At 38.3% G+C, this 12,032-nt stretch overlaps 1 protein-coding gene across 3 annotated transcripts in view; it reads left to right on the top strand.

Moving 5' to 3' along the window:
• The first annotated feature begins 1,137 nt into the window (after positions 1-1,137).
• Positions 1,138-12,032, top strand: part of LOC120110853 (methyl-CpG-binding domain-containing protein 9-like) — a 28,213-nt gene continuing 17,318 nt past the window's right edge. The window contains exons 1-5 of one of the 3 annotated variants that reach the window (XM_039126732.1): positions 1,138-1,794; positions 6,199-6,910; positions 7,317-8,456; positions 8,589-9,260; positions 11,658-11,966. In XM_039126732.1, the coding sequence (XP_038982660.1) occupies positions 1,310-1,794; positions 6,199-6,910; positions 7,317-8,456; positions 8,589-9,260; positions 11,658-11,966 (3,318 nt within the window). In that variant the 5' untranslated portion in view covers positions 1,138-1,309. Of the gene's footprint in view, positions 1,795-2,175; positions 2,242-6,198; positions 6,911-7,316; positions 8,457-8,588; positions 9,261-11,657; positions 11,967-12,032 lie in introns of those variants that run through there. The other 2 variants (XM_039126728.1, XM_039126738.1) reach the window with 2 other exon arrangements.

Here is a 12,032-nt window from a genome sequence, read left to right on the forward strand (position 1 = left end):
ATATTTACCTTGTTTACAATGATAAAATTGGTACAATAAGAGAATTTTGATTGCTGTTTAGGTATAAGGCCAGAAGAAAGGGCCTTTGTTGATAAGGTAACCATTGATTTCGCCTTAAGAACTAAATAGCTTACATAGATATATGGTAAAGTTTTAAAGAAAAAATCAATTTTCATGCATATATTGGGCATAACCTAACACGTGACATAATTTTCTATATCCTTTTGTTTAGATTGTTCTTCTTAAGATTTTCTTTTTGAGATTTTTTGATCTTGATTCTACAAAATAGTTTGGTTTATGTATAAAATAGTCATAAAAAGGTACAAAACTACATTTTTTTTCTTCCATGCCAATTTTAATTTTGTATTTATTTCTAAATTTTAATTACCAGCGACAAAGAAGATTCATTGGAAGATCCAAATTTTAATATCTTTAAAACGATATCTCGGATATTAGATCTACAGAAGGTATAGTGTAATAATAATACACAATAATAGCTAATCATCGAAGCCTTGAGGCAACTTTAGAAACTAAAGTTTATTTTTACATCAAGTTCGCAGAGCGATAAATTTATATCTTAAGACGGTAGATTTATAATCAACCAATACACATATTTCTCCTATTTATCTAATAAAAAAAGTAGCATGTAATGCAGTATATTTAGCTTGTTTTCACCCAATGTTTGTGCCTTTGCTTATGAAGTATAATTGTTATAATAATACATGAAGGAAGCATGTGCACTAAAATGATAGATAATTTATTTTGTTTTGTTCAATATTTTCTTAATATCTCCTTCATCTACACAAATTCTATACTGATTTGAATGTCCTAAATAATGTATTCATTTATTAATATGTAATTATCTTATTTAGATAATATATTTTTTGTGCAATTACAAAGGGAACTCGAGAAATTAAGTATATGAGCTAAGTTCCTTCAAACAGTACGTGTCGAATCCTGGCCCTCGAAGAAGTTCAAACTGCTGTCCAAACTCGCATCCGTCCCGTTCAGTCACATGTACCCCGCAGGCCCTGCCACTTTTGACTTCCGTTGGTAGCTTCGGAAGGTCGCGATCACCTACTCCCCCCAGACACCAAACTCCCCAACTTCCATCCGACCACTCATCTCCACGCGTCTCACATCACTCCCGAACCTCTTTTCCTCCGCCGCAGCCCGGCACCTGTTTCGGCCGCCCGTCCTCCCCCGCTCGTGGACCCGATCGCTCTCCTTCCCTCCTCCCCTCCCATTCGCCAAATCCCTAGATCCCTTCCCTACCCTCCCGGATGATGGCCCCAAACCCTCGTCCCTGATGGATCCCCGCCCCGCCCCCCTCTCCATCGACCTCAACGAGTTCCCGCCTCCCCACTGCGACACCCCTCCCGCCGCCCCCGCCCCACCTTTCCTACCCTACGATGCTTACGCCCTGGCGTGCAGGTTTCATGGGAATATCGCCCCCGCCGCCGGCCTCCCGGCGGAGTTCCCCGGGGAGGCCGGCATCGGCCGGCCCTTCCCGTGCGGGATCTGCGGCCGCCCCGAGACCCGGAGCGGCACCGTTGTCTGCGACGGCTGCGAGAGGGGGTTCCACCTCAGCTGCGCCCGGGTTCGGGTGCGGCAGCATGTCGCGTTCGAGGACTGGGTCTGCACCGACTGCACTATAAGTGGGGTGCCCAATAAGAGATGGGCTCTTGGGGCTGCCAGGCTTCTTGATATCAATGCCCCGCCGCCGAGCGAGGGAGATGGGGAAGCGAGCACCCCGGAGGAGTTGCACATCGGCAGGAACGCTGGGCTTAGCAGGCATTTCATCTCTTTGCTCTTCCTTTTGGTTCTAAAGTTCCCAAATCTCCTTTTGTTTTTGTTGTGCTGGTTGATTCATAGCATCACAGAGCAGATACCACAGATTATTGCTACAATGCTTTCTTTGATTATTTTCATGTTCTCTATCTTCTTCTCATTTCCACCGATGAAGGTTTGAAAATGCCTCATGAGTGCTCGTAAAGTTAAAGCATGTGAAATTCTTTGCTCCCAAATGACAGAAGCAAAATAAATCAGGAGGATTTTCTAATATAACAAACCGAAAAATGAAATCAGTGGAACTTGCAGCTGTGCAACTCATGATGTATGTGGACAAGCCTCTGGTCATGCCGGATGCATGAGGAATCATATAGTATTCATATTAGTTTTTCAATCAAAAAAGTTGGGGCAAATGAAGGTTTATGAGGGAGCATAAGGATGAAGGACAAGGTCAGTAATCCTACACCAAAATTTATGTTTTTTCATCAGATAACTTAATGACATACTGTGGCTTTAGCTCCTTTGCTTATAACTTAGGGGTGGAAATGCGATAAGTGAAAGGGACATAATCTTTTTGTCTGTTATGATTGGAGGCGTTACAAAGATCATGAGTAGGAGAGCAAGATGGGTTGGATATTGAACTTTAGCAACTTCCATGCTTTGATGCTTCTATGCTTTGGATCACTATTGATGTAATTCTTAGGTTACTGGATCATGCTTAACATGCTGGGAGTGCTAGAATTTTGAAATCTGATGGCTGTATTCGATTTTGATGCTTGTGTCCTCTCATAGTCTTTTTATGGGAAGATTAACAACATATCTTATAGATAAGGAAAAAGAGTCGTTGCAGTGAGTTCTCAAAGTATTGGAGGATCCCTAAAAGCTAGGAATAATGGGTAGTTTCAATAAGTCTTTGGTTAAGCAAGAAAGAGGTTTCAATAAGTCTTATGGTAGTTTCCTAGCTTTGCTTTTCTGAGTATAATAGTTTTCCAGTTTTAGCTATAGTCAGTCTGCTCTACAGTTTACACTGGTCTTTGGGCTCTTAGCATCTTACTATCATGCATCAGAGTGTTTCAGCTTGGACTTTACTGTACATGGTGGCGTGCAGTGAAGCTAACAATACCACTCTTTGTGAAGCCCAAACTTGGTGATTATTTCCACTTCCTACGTTTCCTCTCCAACCTTATTCCGTGCTCAAGTGCTTCTTTGGCCACAAGGCGAGAAATGTATAGATCTTATGTTGCCTCATGTAAGATGAATGGGCTCCATGAAAGTAGTCAGCTGCACGGTCAATTATTTGGGTTGGCTATGGTTCACTAAACTTTCAAAACGTCAGAGTAGCTAAGGAGTTTCATCGAATATTCATGAAAAACAAATACGAAAACTTTCCTCTTTAAACTTCACCCATGCACAAATCCAAAAGTGGGATCAAATTAAAAACTATAGTTTTTTCCCCCCACACCATATGCTTTCATTGTGTAGAAGCTTCGTCCTGAGTTTGCTTTTTGACTCACCATGACTGTAGGCTCAAAACTATAGATCTAACTTTAAATTCAGGAAAGAAAGTTTAAGGACTCAAAAAATAAATATTAATATACCCTGCATGAATATTTAAATTATTTTTCTCAATTACATGACATGATGAGGTGTTCTTGATGCAACTATATGATAGTATGTCTTTTGTCCTACTATGCTTGGATGATGATTGGGTCGTGGAGTTGTTCAAGTGAATGCTATTGATCATCACCTGTGTCACTTTGGATCAATCAAGAGATGGAGCAAACCAAGGGTCCATATAATCACTCAAGGAACACATCACTATTTTACTAGATTTTATCATTATTAGCAAACAATCTTGGATCATCTTTTTAATTCCAGATCCTTGATAATCACCATTCCTTCATTTGTTATCAAAGTTTTCATAGTCATGTTGCAAGCTGAAGGGTCAATCGACTTGTAGATTTTTGACTATAATATCTATAAGCAATAGATTTTTGAGGTTCATCAACTTCATCTGCCTGTGCCATATCTGTTTCCTTCATGAGAATCATTAGTTCATTGGATTGCATTGATAGATTATCTGTAATTTGTTGCAAGCAGAAATCTGATGATGAGAGCTATCCAACTAATCATCATGCTGCTGAAACTGTGGTCACATTTCACATCCATCAATGTGTTGATGCAACCTACCATCAGATACTCACAATGACGATCTCCCTATTTGAAGGCACCAACCTTACCCTAAAACAACAGTATTCTTAAAGGCATTTTGAATTTCTATCTTTACCCTAGGCTTCTTTAAATATATTTTGACTTGAGAATGAATTATATTTCTCTTCTTAAATACACATGGCTTCAAAATATTAACTTTGACCCAAACAAGGGATCCATGGACATTCAGGTTTTCTTCAAATTCATCCTAATGTAGGATTTTAAATATGCCATAAACAGAAAAATAAAAAGTACTTATTATGTTTCTGAAACTATTGGGCACAAAGTATGCAGCCATGGGTTTACCTAGTGCCAGCTGAAGGCCTCGAGTTCAAGACGCATAAAGATCCAAGAAGTTAAGAAGAGTTGAATACACCTAAAGAAGAGGAGAGAGAATAGGACAAAATCGTGTCCATGATATCATAGAGAGGGAGAAGAGACAAAGGGATCTCTGTGCAAGTGAGGGGGATGGAACACATGCCAAAATGGCAAAGGGCGTAATACACATGGCACAGAAAAAGAGTTAACTGTCACAAACTCGCAATTCTCCCAATTTACAAACATAGCTCGAATTGACCTGATTTATAGTCTATTTTCCATTTTCTTCATGCTCTTTCTCATTATTCCCTTGGTCCTTTTTTTCCAATGTAGCTTGGAGCTACAACTGCCATACTGCTGATTGGAGTTGTTATTGTTGCCTTCAGTGGTAGGAGCAATCATTGCTACATGATCTGGAGGCAACTAGTAGAGGGGAAAAATGTAGCTTGGAGCTACAACTGCCATACTGCTGATTGGAGTTGTTATTGTTGCCTTCAGTGGTAGGAGCAATCATTGCTACATGATCTGGAGGCAACTAGTAGAGGGGAAAAATGAAGGTGAGACCATGAGAGAAGGAGTGAAGGAAGGAAAGGAAGAGAAGGTGGTGGAGGATAAAAACTGGTTATTATTGGTGTGCCATGTGCCTTTGCTACTTAGCTGAATGCCTTCATTTCTTTCCTATCTTCCGCTTTATTCTCTTCTACCATCCCATCCTTCTTCCTTTCCTCTCTTCCCGTTCAGCACTAATGCGGGGCAGAAGGATAAAGAGTAAGGTGTGCCCCAATCTCACCTATTATGGACTGCAATGCTGGGATACAAAGGGGGGTTAGTCACATAGAAAAGCATGGTAGAGATGAATGTTTAGGTGACAAGACTCAAGAGTCAAGAAAGATAATTGGGGAAACATTGAAGCTGCAGTAATCCAGAATTCTGCAGCGGAATTGACTTGGTCGGCAGGAAGCTTGCATCTTCAATGAGATATGCTGAAGCTCTACTAAGGAGAGTGACCCAGATTTGTGTTGAAAGTTATACTAAAGAGAAAGTAAAGAATTTAGAATGCATAGATTGAGGTTGGGATAAAGGATTTTGAATAGTATGCAGTGCAAAAGGATGTAGCTCTTAAAAAGGAACAAGTTAGTAATTGGGGAAACATTAAAGCTGCAGTAACCCAGAATTCTGCAGTGGAATTGACTTGGTCGGTAGGAAGCTTGCATCTTCAATGAGATATGCTGAAGCTCTACTAAGGAGAGTGACCCAGATTTGTGTTGAAAGTTATAATAAAGAGAAAGTAAAGAATTTAGAATGCATAGATTGAGGTTGGGATAAAGGATTTTGAATAGTATGCAGTGCAAAAAGATGTAGCTCTTAAAAGGAACAAGTTAGCAAAGGAGTATTTTTTTGAAACCAACCTGAACTATTGGGATTCAGTTTGTTACTTATGGTTGTTGTAATCTGATAATATTGCCACATGATTATCTCAACTATGTAATCATTTACATGATTGCGCTTGCAATCTTTCGTGGTAACCATGTCAACTTTATGCTTTTGTTTGTTCATCATGTTTATCCAAGGCCAAGGGTCATAAAATTTTGTTTATAAGCTTCCTCAAAATGAAATCTGCATCTTCTTTTCCACCTATGGCTAAGTCATCTTAATGGTTTTTCAATCTAAAATACCTATTATGAAGCAGTTTTTAATAGCAAGATTTAAAATTCTATTTCAGGTGTTTTTGATCAAAAAAATTGCATATAACATACTCTTATATTTCTTAAACTTTTTGCTGACCAACAATTATTATTCTTAGTGCTGTTTAGTCTGTGGTCATTCCTTTTGAACTTACTGATACAAGTGACTGATTGTAATCTATATTGTGTGCAGAAAGAACAATCCTGATGGAGCCTCATTTAGTGGGTTTGGTGTATCATTTCCACAACAAAATGTTGGTCCCAATCGAAATGCTTTTGATTTAGTGAAGGATACTGAAACAGTAACTGATGATATGAAAATAAGTTCGGAAGGTTTACCATACCATGGACTATTTGCAAATAGAGGTTTTGAAAATCCAGTTTCGAGCTCTTCTCTTATAGGAAGGTCTGCAGTCAGTAATGCAACAGTATCAGGACAATCGCAGGGAGAGATGTTTTTGCAGTTCTTAAGAAACTTTATTATGGAAAAGGGAGGTTTTCTGGGTGAAGGATGGTCTGTAGAGTTTAAAGAATTTACAAACAAGTCTTGTCCATATGCTGTATATTGTTCCCCAGATGGAAAGAGGTTTGAGTCGATGTCTGATGTTGCCCAATATCTTGGGATAAAATCAAGCTTCCCTTCTATGGACATTGATGAAATAAGTGATGGTTCTGGCATTGCACAGAGGTCATTGACTTTTGGTAGAAGGAAGAAAGATCTTGCCAGAAATTCAATGATAACAAGTTCCAATGAAAATCAAGACAGTGTGTGGGTCAGCTGTGGCATGGAGCCCTCATCTGATACGGAGGTCATGGAACCTCAGTTTTCTGATGTTAGAAGTGCTTCAAGAGTTGCAAAAACTTTCATGGAGGAAAATTGTGGCAATGGATCTCAAGACGCATCTGTAAGCAGCCACACATTTTACTAAATGTTTTAGCTTTATGTGTTCTGATTCTGCTTTCGTTCATGCTGTCATTCCGAGCTTAGAATGTTATTGCTTATTCCTTGCATGGATATGTGCATATCTGCTTAGCTACCTGCCTACCTACCTACATGGATATACATAATCACATATCATACCTACACATACATGCATATATGTATTTCAAACAAATTGTACATATAAACATACACTACGCATGCATGCATATATGTATATATGAGGTGATTGAGTATTCCATTGATATGTATGTGTATTATTTGGATGGATAAATGCATACGTCATATATCTATTCCTTTTTTTCTGTTAATTAGACTATTACTGCTCATGCTTGATTTTTTTTTTTTCATCTTCAAAACTCTGCTTCTAGGTTGGACTTCCAGTTCAATACGAAGATTTCTTTGTGGTTAGTCTGGGGAAGATTGATTTACGAATGACATATCATGACAACTATCAGATTTGGCCTGTAGGATATAAATCACACTGGCATGATAAAGTTACAGGTTCGCTTTTTGAGTGTGAGGTGTCAGATGGTGGTAATGCTGGGCCTGTTTTCAAGGTGCGTAGGCGCCCATGTTTAATATCACCTATACCCAGTGGTGCAACTGTTCTATTACATAAAAATGTTAACAAAGATGATATGCCAGAAAGGATGGAAATTTTTAGAATGACTGTTGATGCAGATTGTGATAACGATGATGACATTCTAATGCTGCTATCAGTTCCAGATCAATCACAGCAGGACTTGTTATCATGTTTTAGCAGCAATCTTGGTGAAACATCATATGAATCCTCTGTGCAAATTAATATGCAGAAGCCTACTGTTCTAACACCTGATCTGAATTGCCATTCAGGAAGGTCTTCTGACGCTTCAAGAATGAGAGATGAAATAGGGGAATTCTATGTAGAAGGAAGATCATCACAGTCAGTATGGAAGATGGTTTCTCATACTCTTCTTGATGCTTGCCGTGAAGTGTACAAGCAGTCAGGCTGTTTGCAATTTTGCTGCGGGCACAATAGTAGAAAGCTTTCATCATACTCAGGCAATAGAACTCTAGAAGCTCTAGATCATCTTGTTCCCCTAGCTAAATTTTGCTGTTTCCATGGACCGATTGCTACATCACGAATAATTCAGAATGACAGTGAACTAGAAGCTACATGCAAATCACTTGCAGAATGGTTAAGCCACGATAGATTTGGATTGGATGTGGGCTTTGTACAGGAAATTATTGAAAGCCTTCCTGGATCTCATGCTTGTTCACACTACCAATTTTTAAATGATAGGACTGATTTTTCAACCTCATGGACTGTTGCAAGTGGGTTGCTCTTAGCCATTGAAAAGAATGGAGAACAGGGTGAAGAAGTTGCATCATGTGGTTTATATAGAGGGCACACAAAGTCAAGGCTAAAGGACATTGCTGAAGACAGCCAATCAAGAGACCACCAGACTCCACCTGGGAAACCTGTAAGCAGTAGGCTTCCTGCTGAGTTGGTTGGGGATGTTCTTCAGGTACTGTTATTCACATTGCATTTTTTAAAATATTTTTCTCTCCATTTAAGAACATTTTATTATATTTGTTTCAAGCTCTATATTGTATGTTGCTGCCATTTCACATTTCTTCTTTTTTCAAAATTTTATTAGATATGGGAACTGCTGTGGCGTTTTTATGAAATTTTGGGCCTGAAAGAACCTCCATCATTTGAGGAACTCGAAGAAGAGCTTATTGATCCATGGCCTATGGGGTCATATAATTTGGAGAATCTAGAAAAAGAAATCCAGAATAGTAATAACAGCGCAAATGGTCCAACCTCATTTTCAACTGGTGAATCTGGTCCAACAGCTCACGAACAGAGTCCATTCATATTCATGCCAATTGAAACAGCTTCCGCAAGGGAAGCTGCTCGAGCTAGATTGGCATCACGTACTTATGGCAGATGCAATGGAGTGGTTTTAACAAAGACTCACATTGCATTGCTGAAAGTGTTGGTTGGTGAGCTACTTTGCAAGGTTGCAGGTTTTGTAGATCCAAATTTTGATGCTAGAGAATCAAAACCTAGACGTGGAAGAAAGAAGGATATGGATAACTCCCTTCCTGCAAAAGAAACAAAGATCGAGATGCTAACTATTAATGAACTGACATGGCCAGAATTAGCCAGGAGATATATTTTAGCTGTCTCATCGATGAATGGTTGCATGGATTCCCCAGATGCCTATAGTCGCGAAGGTATGAAGTTGTACCGCTGCTTGCAAGGTGATGGTGGTGTGCTCTGTGGTTCGCTTTTTGGAGTTGCTGGAATGGAAGCAGATGCATTGGTAAGAGAGCACATTTCATTTTTATTGATCCTCATATGATCTGTGTTGTACCATAAATTTTCAATCGAAGCTATATTTTGAAAATTTGGTTAGTGCCAAAATGTACAAGATCCATGACTTGCATTCTATGAATTCTTTTCTTAATAAAAACTCACATTACCTTACGCATTGTTAGGTGAGACCATGAGAGCCTAGATGTGTTGGCATGTTCAGACACCTGGATGACACTATATTCAATACTAGAAGAACTTTAATATACATTCTTATTGTTTGATAGTTTTTTCATTGATAATTTGATATTTATTGACTTGTTCATCAATATTTTGTAACAACAAACATTATAAACAAATGTTGCTGTCATATATATGTCGTGCATTGATTAATGACACTCCATTGAAATTTTCAGTATTTTTATATATTGTCCTTTGATACTTCGAGCACTATAGACATGGGAAATATAAGTCACAATATTTTTGTGTTGTGACATGTTTGGAGGTTGTGTTGAATGCACCTTTGACTTGGATACTTGGCACTTGAAAAGTTCTCAAAGTAAGATTGATTAGAACTTCAATCCATCCATGTATCGGGGTAAGCCTTATTTGACTTAGACTATCAAATATGACCATCTGCCAAAGAATCGAGCATTGAATTGTTGAGTGATAATCAATGGTTCAATATTAGTTTTAGATATTGAGAAAAATGTGTTTCGGTGCTTGTGTAATTCCATTATTATATTAAAAACCAATGAAGATATCAAGGAATCATATGACACATGAATGAAGAACGGCAACATGTTATTCAGTTATGATAACAATTGAACTATCTAAAGCATAGCTTGGTAAATATCTAGAAGACTTAAATGGATAAATATACAGCTGCACAGGGATTTGAACTTTGAATTATGATTGCCATCATATCAAGTACCAAGGACCAATATATTAATTACAATCTAGAAACTCTAAAAGACTACAATTAGATATTAGTCATCTAGCTGTTTATAAGACTTGAGATCAAACCTCACATATCTGTGCTCAAATGTCAAAACCATCAATGATCGGTTGCAGATCCCTAATTTCCTTAGGATATATACTCATATGCATTGTGATTTCCATTTTATGACCAGTCAATTTTAGATACCGTAGAAAAGATATATGCTGTGTTCACCAAATTAAAGGTTCACATATCCAATTACCTAAAGACACTTGGCACAGGTCCAAATGTCCACTTACTCTACATCTCAACCTCAAAAAACCAAAAAAAAGGGGCAGGGGGGCACTTCCATACAGTATATGTAATATACTTGTTTGAGAACATGTTAACTATAAGACTACTTAGCTGTCATTGACACTTTCTGTCGAAGTTGCATTTAACACTTTAGGCAGCATAACCTAGTGCATGGATTTACTCACCAGTCAATACAAGGGTTTACTGTTCAGTCCATATCATACAGGGGTCCCTGCCATGCCAGCCGGTATACTGTGTCAGTATGGTGTTCTACTTTGGTCCAAATCATACCTTGGTAGTTTAAACTTTAATCTTAATTTAGTACTTTATGTAGTTTAGAATTATAAAATGCCCTTTTGCTGGATACTCCAAAAACCATGCCAAGTGCTGGCACATTTGGCTGATGTAGCATGATATTTATTCTTTTTGGAGTGCCAAGGAGTGCCTTATTTTTTATATTTTATTTGGAGTGCCAAGGAGTGGCCTATTTTTTGTAAGTGTCTAAAAGTATCAGCACTCCGAGATTCCTAAAAAACTGAAGTGTCTAGGTGACACCCTATCCAATTTTTTTGGGTAGGGAAACAAGAGAGCTGAAGAACATGCACGAGCAAGGCACGGAGAGAATTCTTAACTCATATAGGTTGATATTATATTTATATGTACATGTATGCATGTGCATGTATACTACATAATTTAGTTTCATCTCTAAGACTTTTTGAGTAACTCCACTTTGCTTACCCATGCGGCATATAATATAAAACAACTTCTAGTATGAATTAGCTAGTATGAAACCGAAGATTGTATAGTCTTTCGACAGAGAAATCAAGATTTTGATATTAAAAAGTGCCTATTGTTGAGAACTGGCCCCATGTATGACGTCATCTATGGATCACCATATATTTTCTTTGAACAGCTTATGAGGTCTTGGGTTTGAACCTGCAACCTGTCACAAATTTTTAAATTTATGCTTAATGTATATGCTGTAAATCTGGGATACTGAATGGGTATCCATCTGTTTAAATCTTGGTCAGTGGTTATGGTTAAGAATCTTTGGCAGATTAGACTGAACTTGTTCAAACTAAATTGTTCAATCCTCCGCGTTTAAGTATTTATGCTTAAGAATCTTTGACGGATCAGACTTAACTTGTTGAAACTAAATTGTTTGATTCTCAGCTACTTGCAGAGGCTGAAAGGCAAATATCTGGTAATACAAAGCGAGATAATGAAGTTTTTCCCGTGGACTCCAAAGATTCTGATGGAGCAATAATTGCTTCTGAGCCAGCTGTTGTGAGTAGCAATAGCCTTCCTGAGTGGGCACAACCTTTGGAGCCTGTGAAAAAGTTACCAACCAATGTGGGAACAAGAATAAGGAAGTGCATTTATGATTCTTTGGATAAAAATCCTCCAGAATGGGCAAAGAAAATTTTGGAGCATTCAATCAGTAAAGAAGTTTATAGGGGAAATGCATCAGGGCCAACCAAGGTAAATTTTTCACTGTTTTATTATATAGTGCTTTAATTGTCCAACATTTTCTCCAAAATTATGACG

This window comes from Phoenix dactylifera, chromosome 1 (genome assembly GCF_009389715.1).
Source record: "Phoenix dactylifera cultivar Barhee BC4 chromosome 1, palm_55x_up_171113_PBpolish2nd_filt_p, whole genome shotgun sequence".
Taxonomy (NCBI): domain Eukaryota; kingdom Viridiplantae; phylum Streptophyta; class Magnoliopsida; order Arecales; family Arecaceae; genus Phoenix; species Phoenix dactylifera.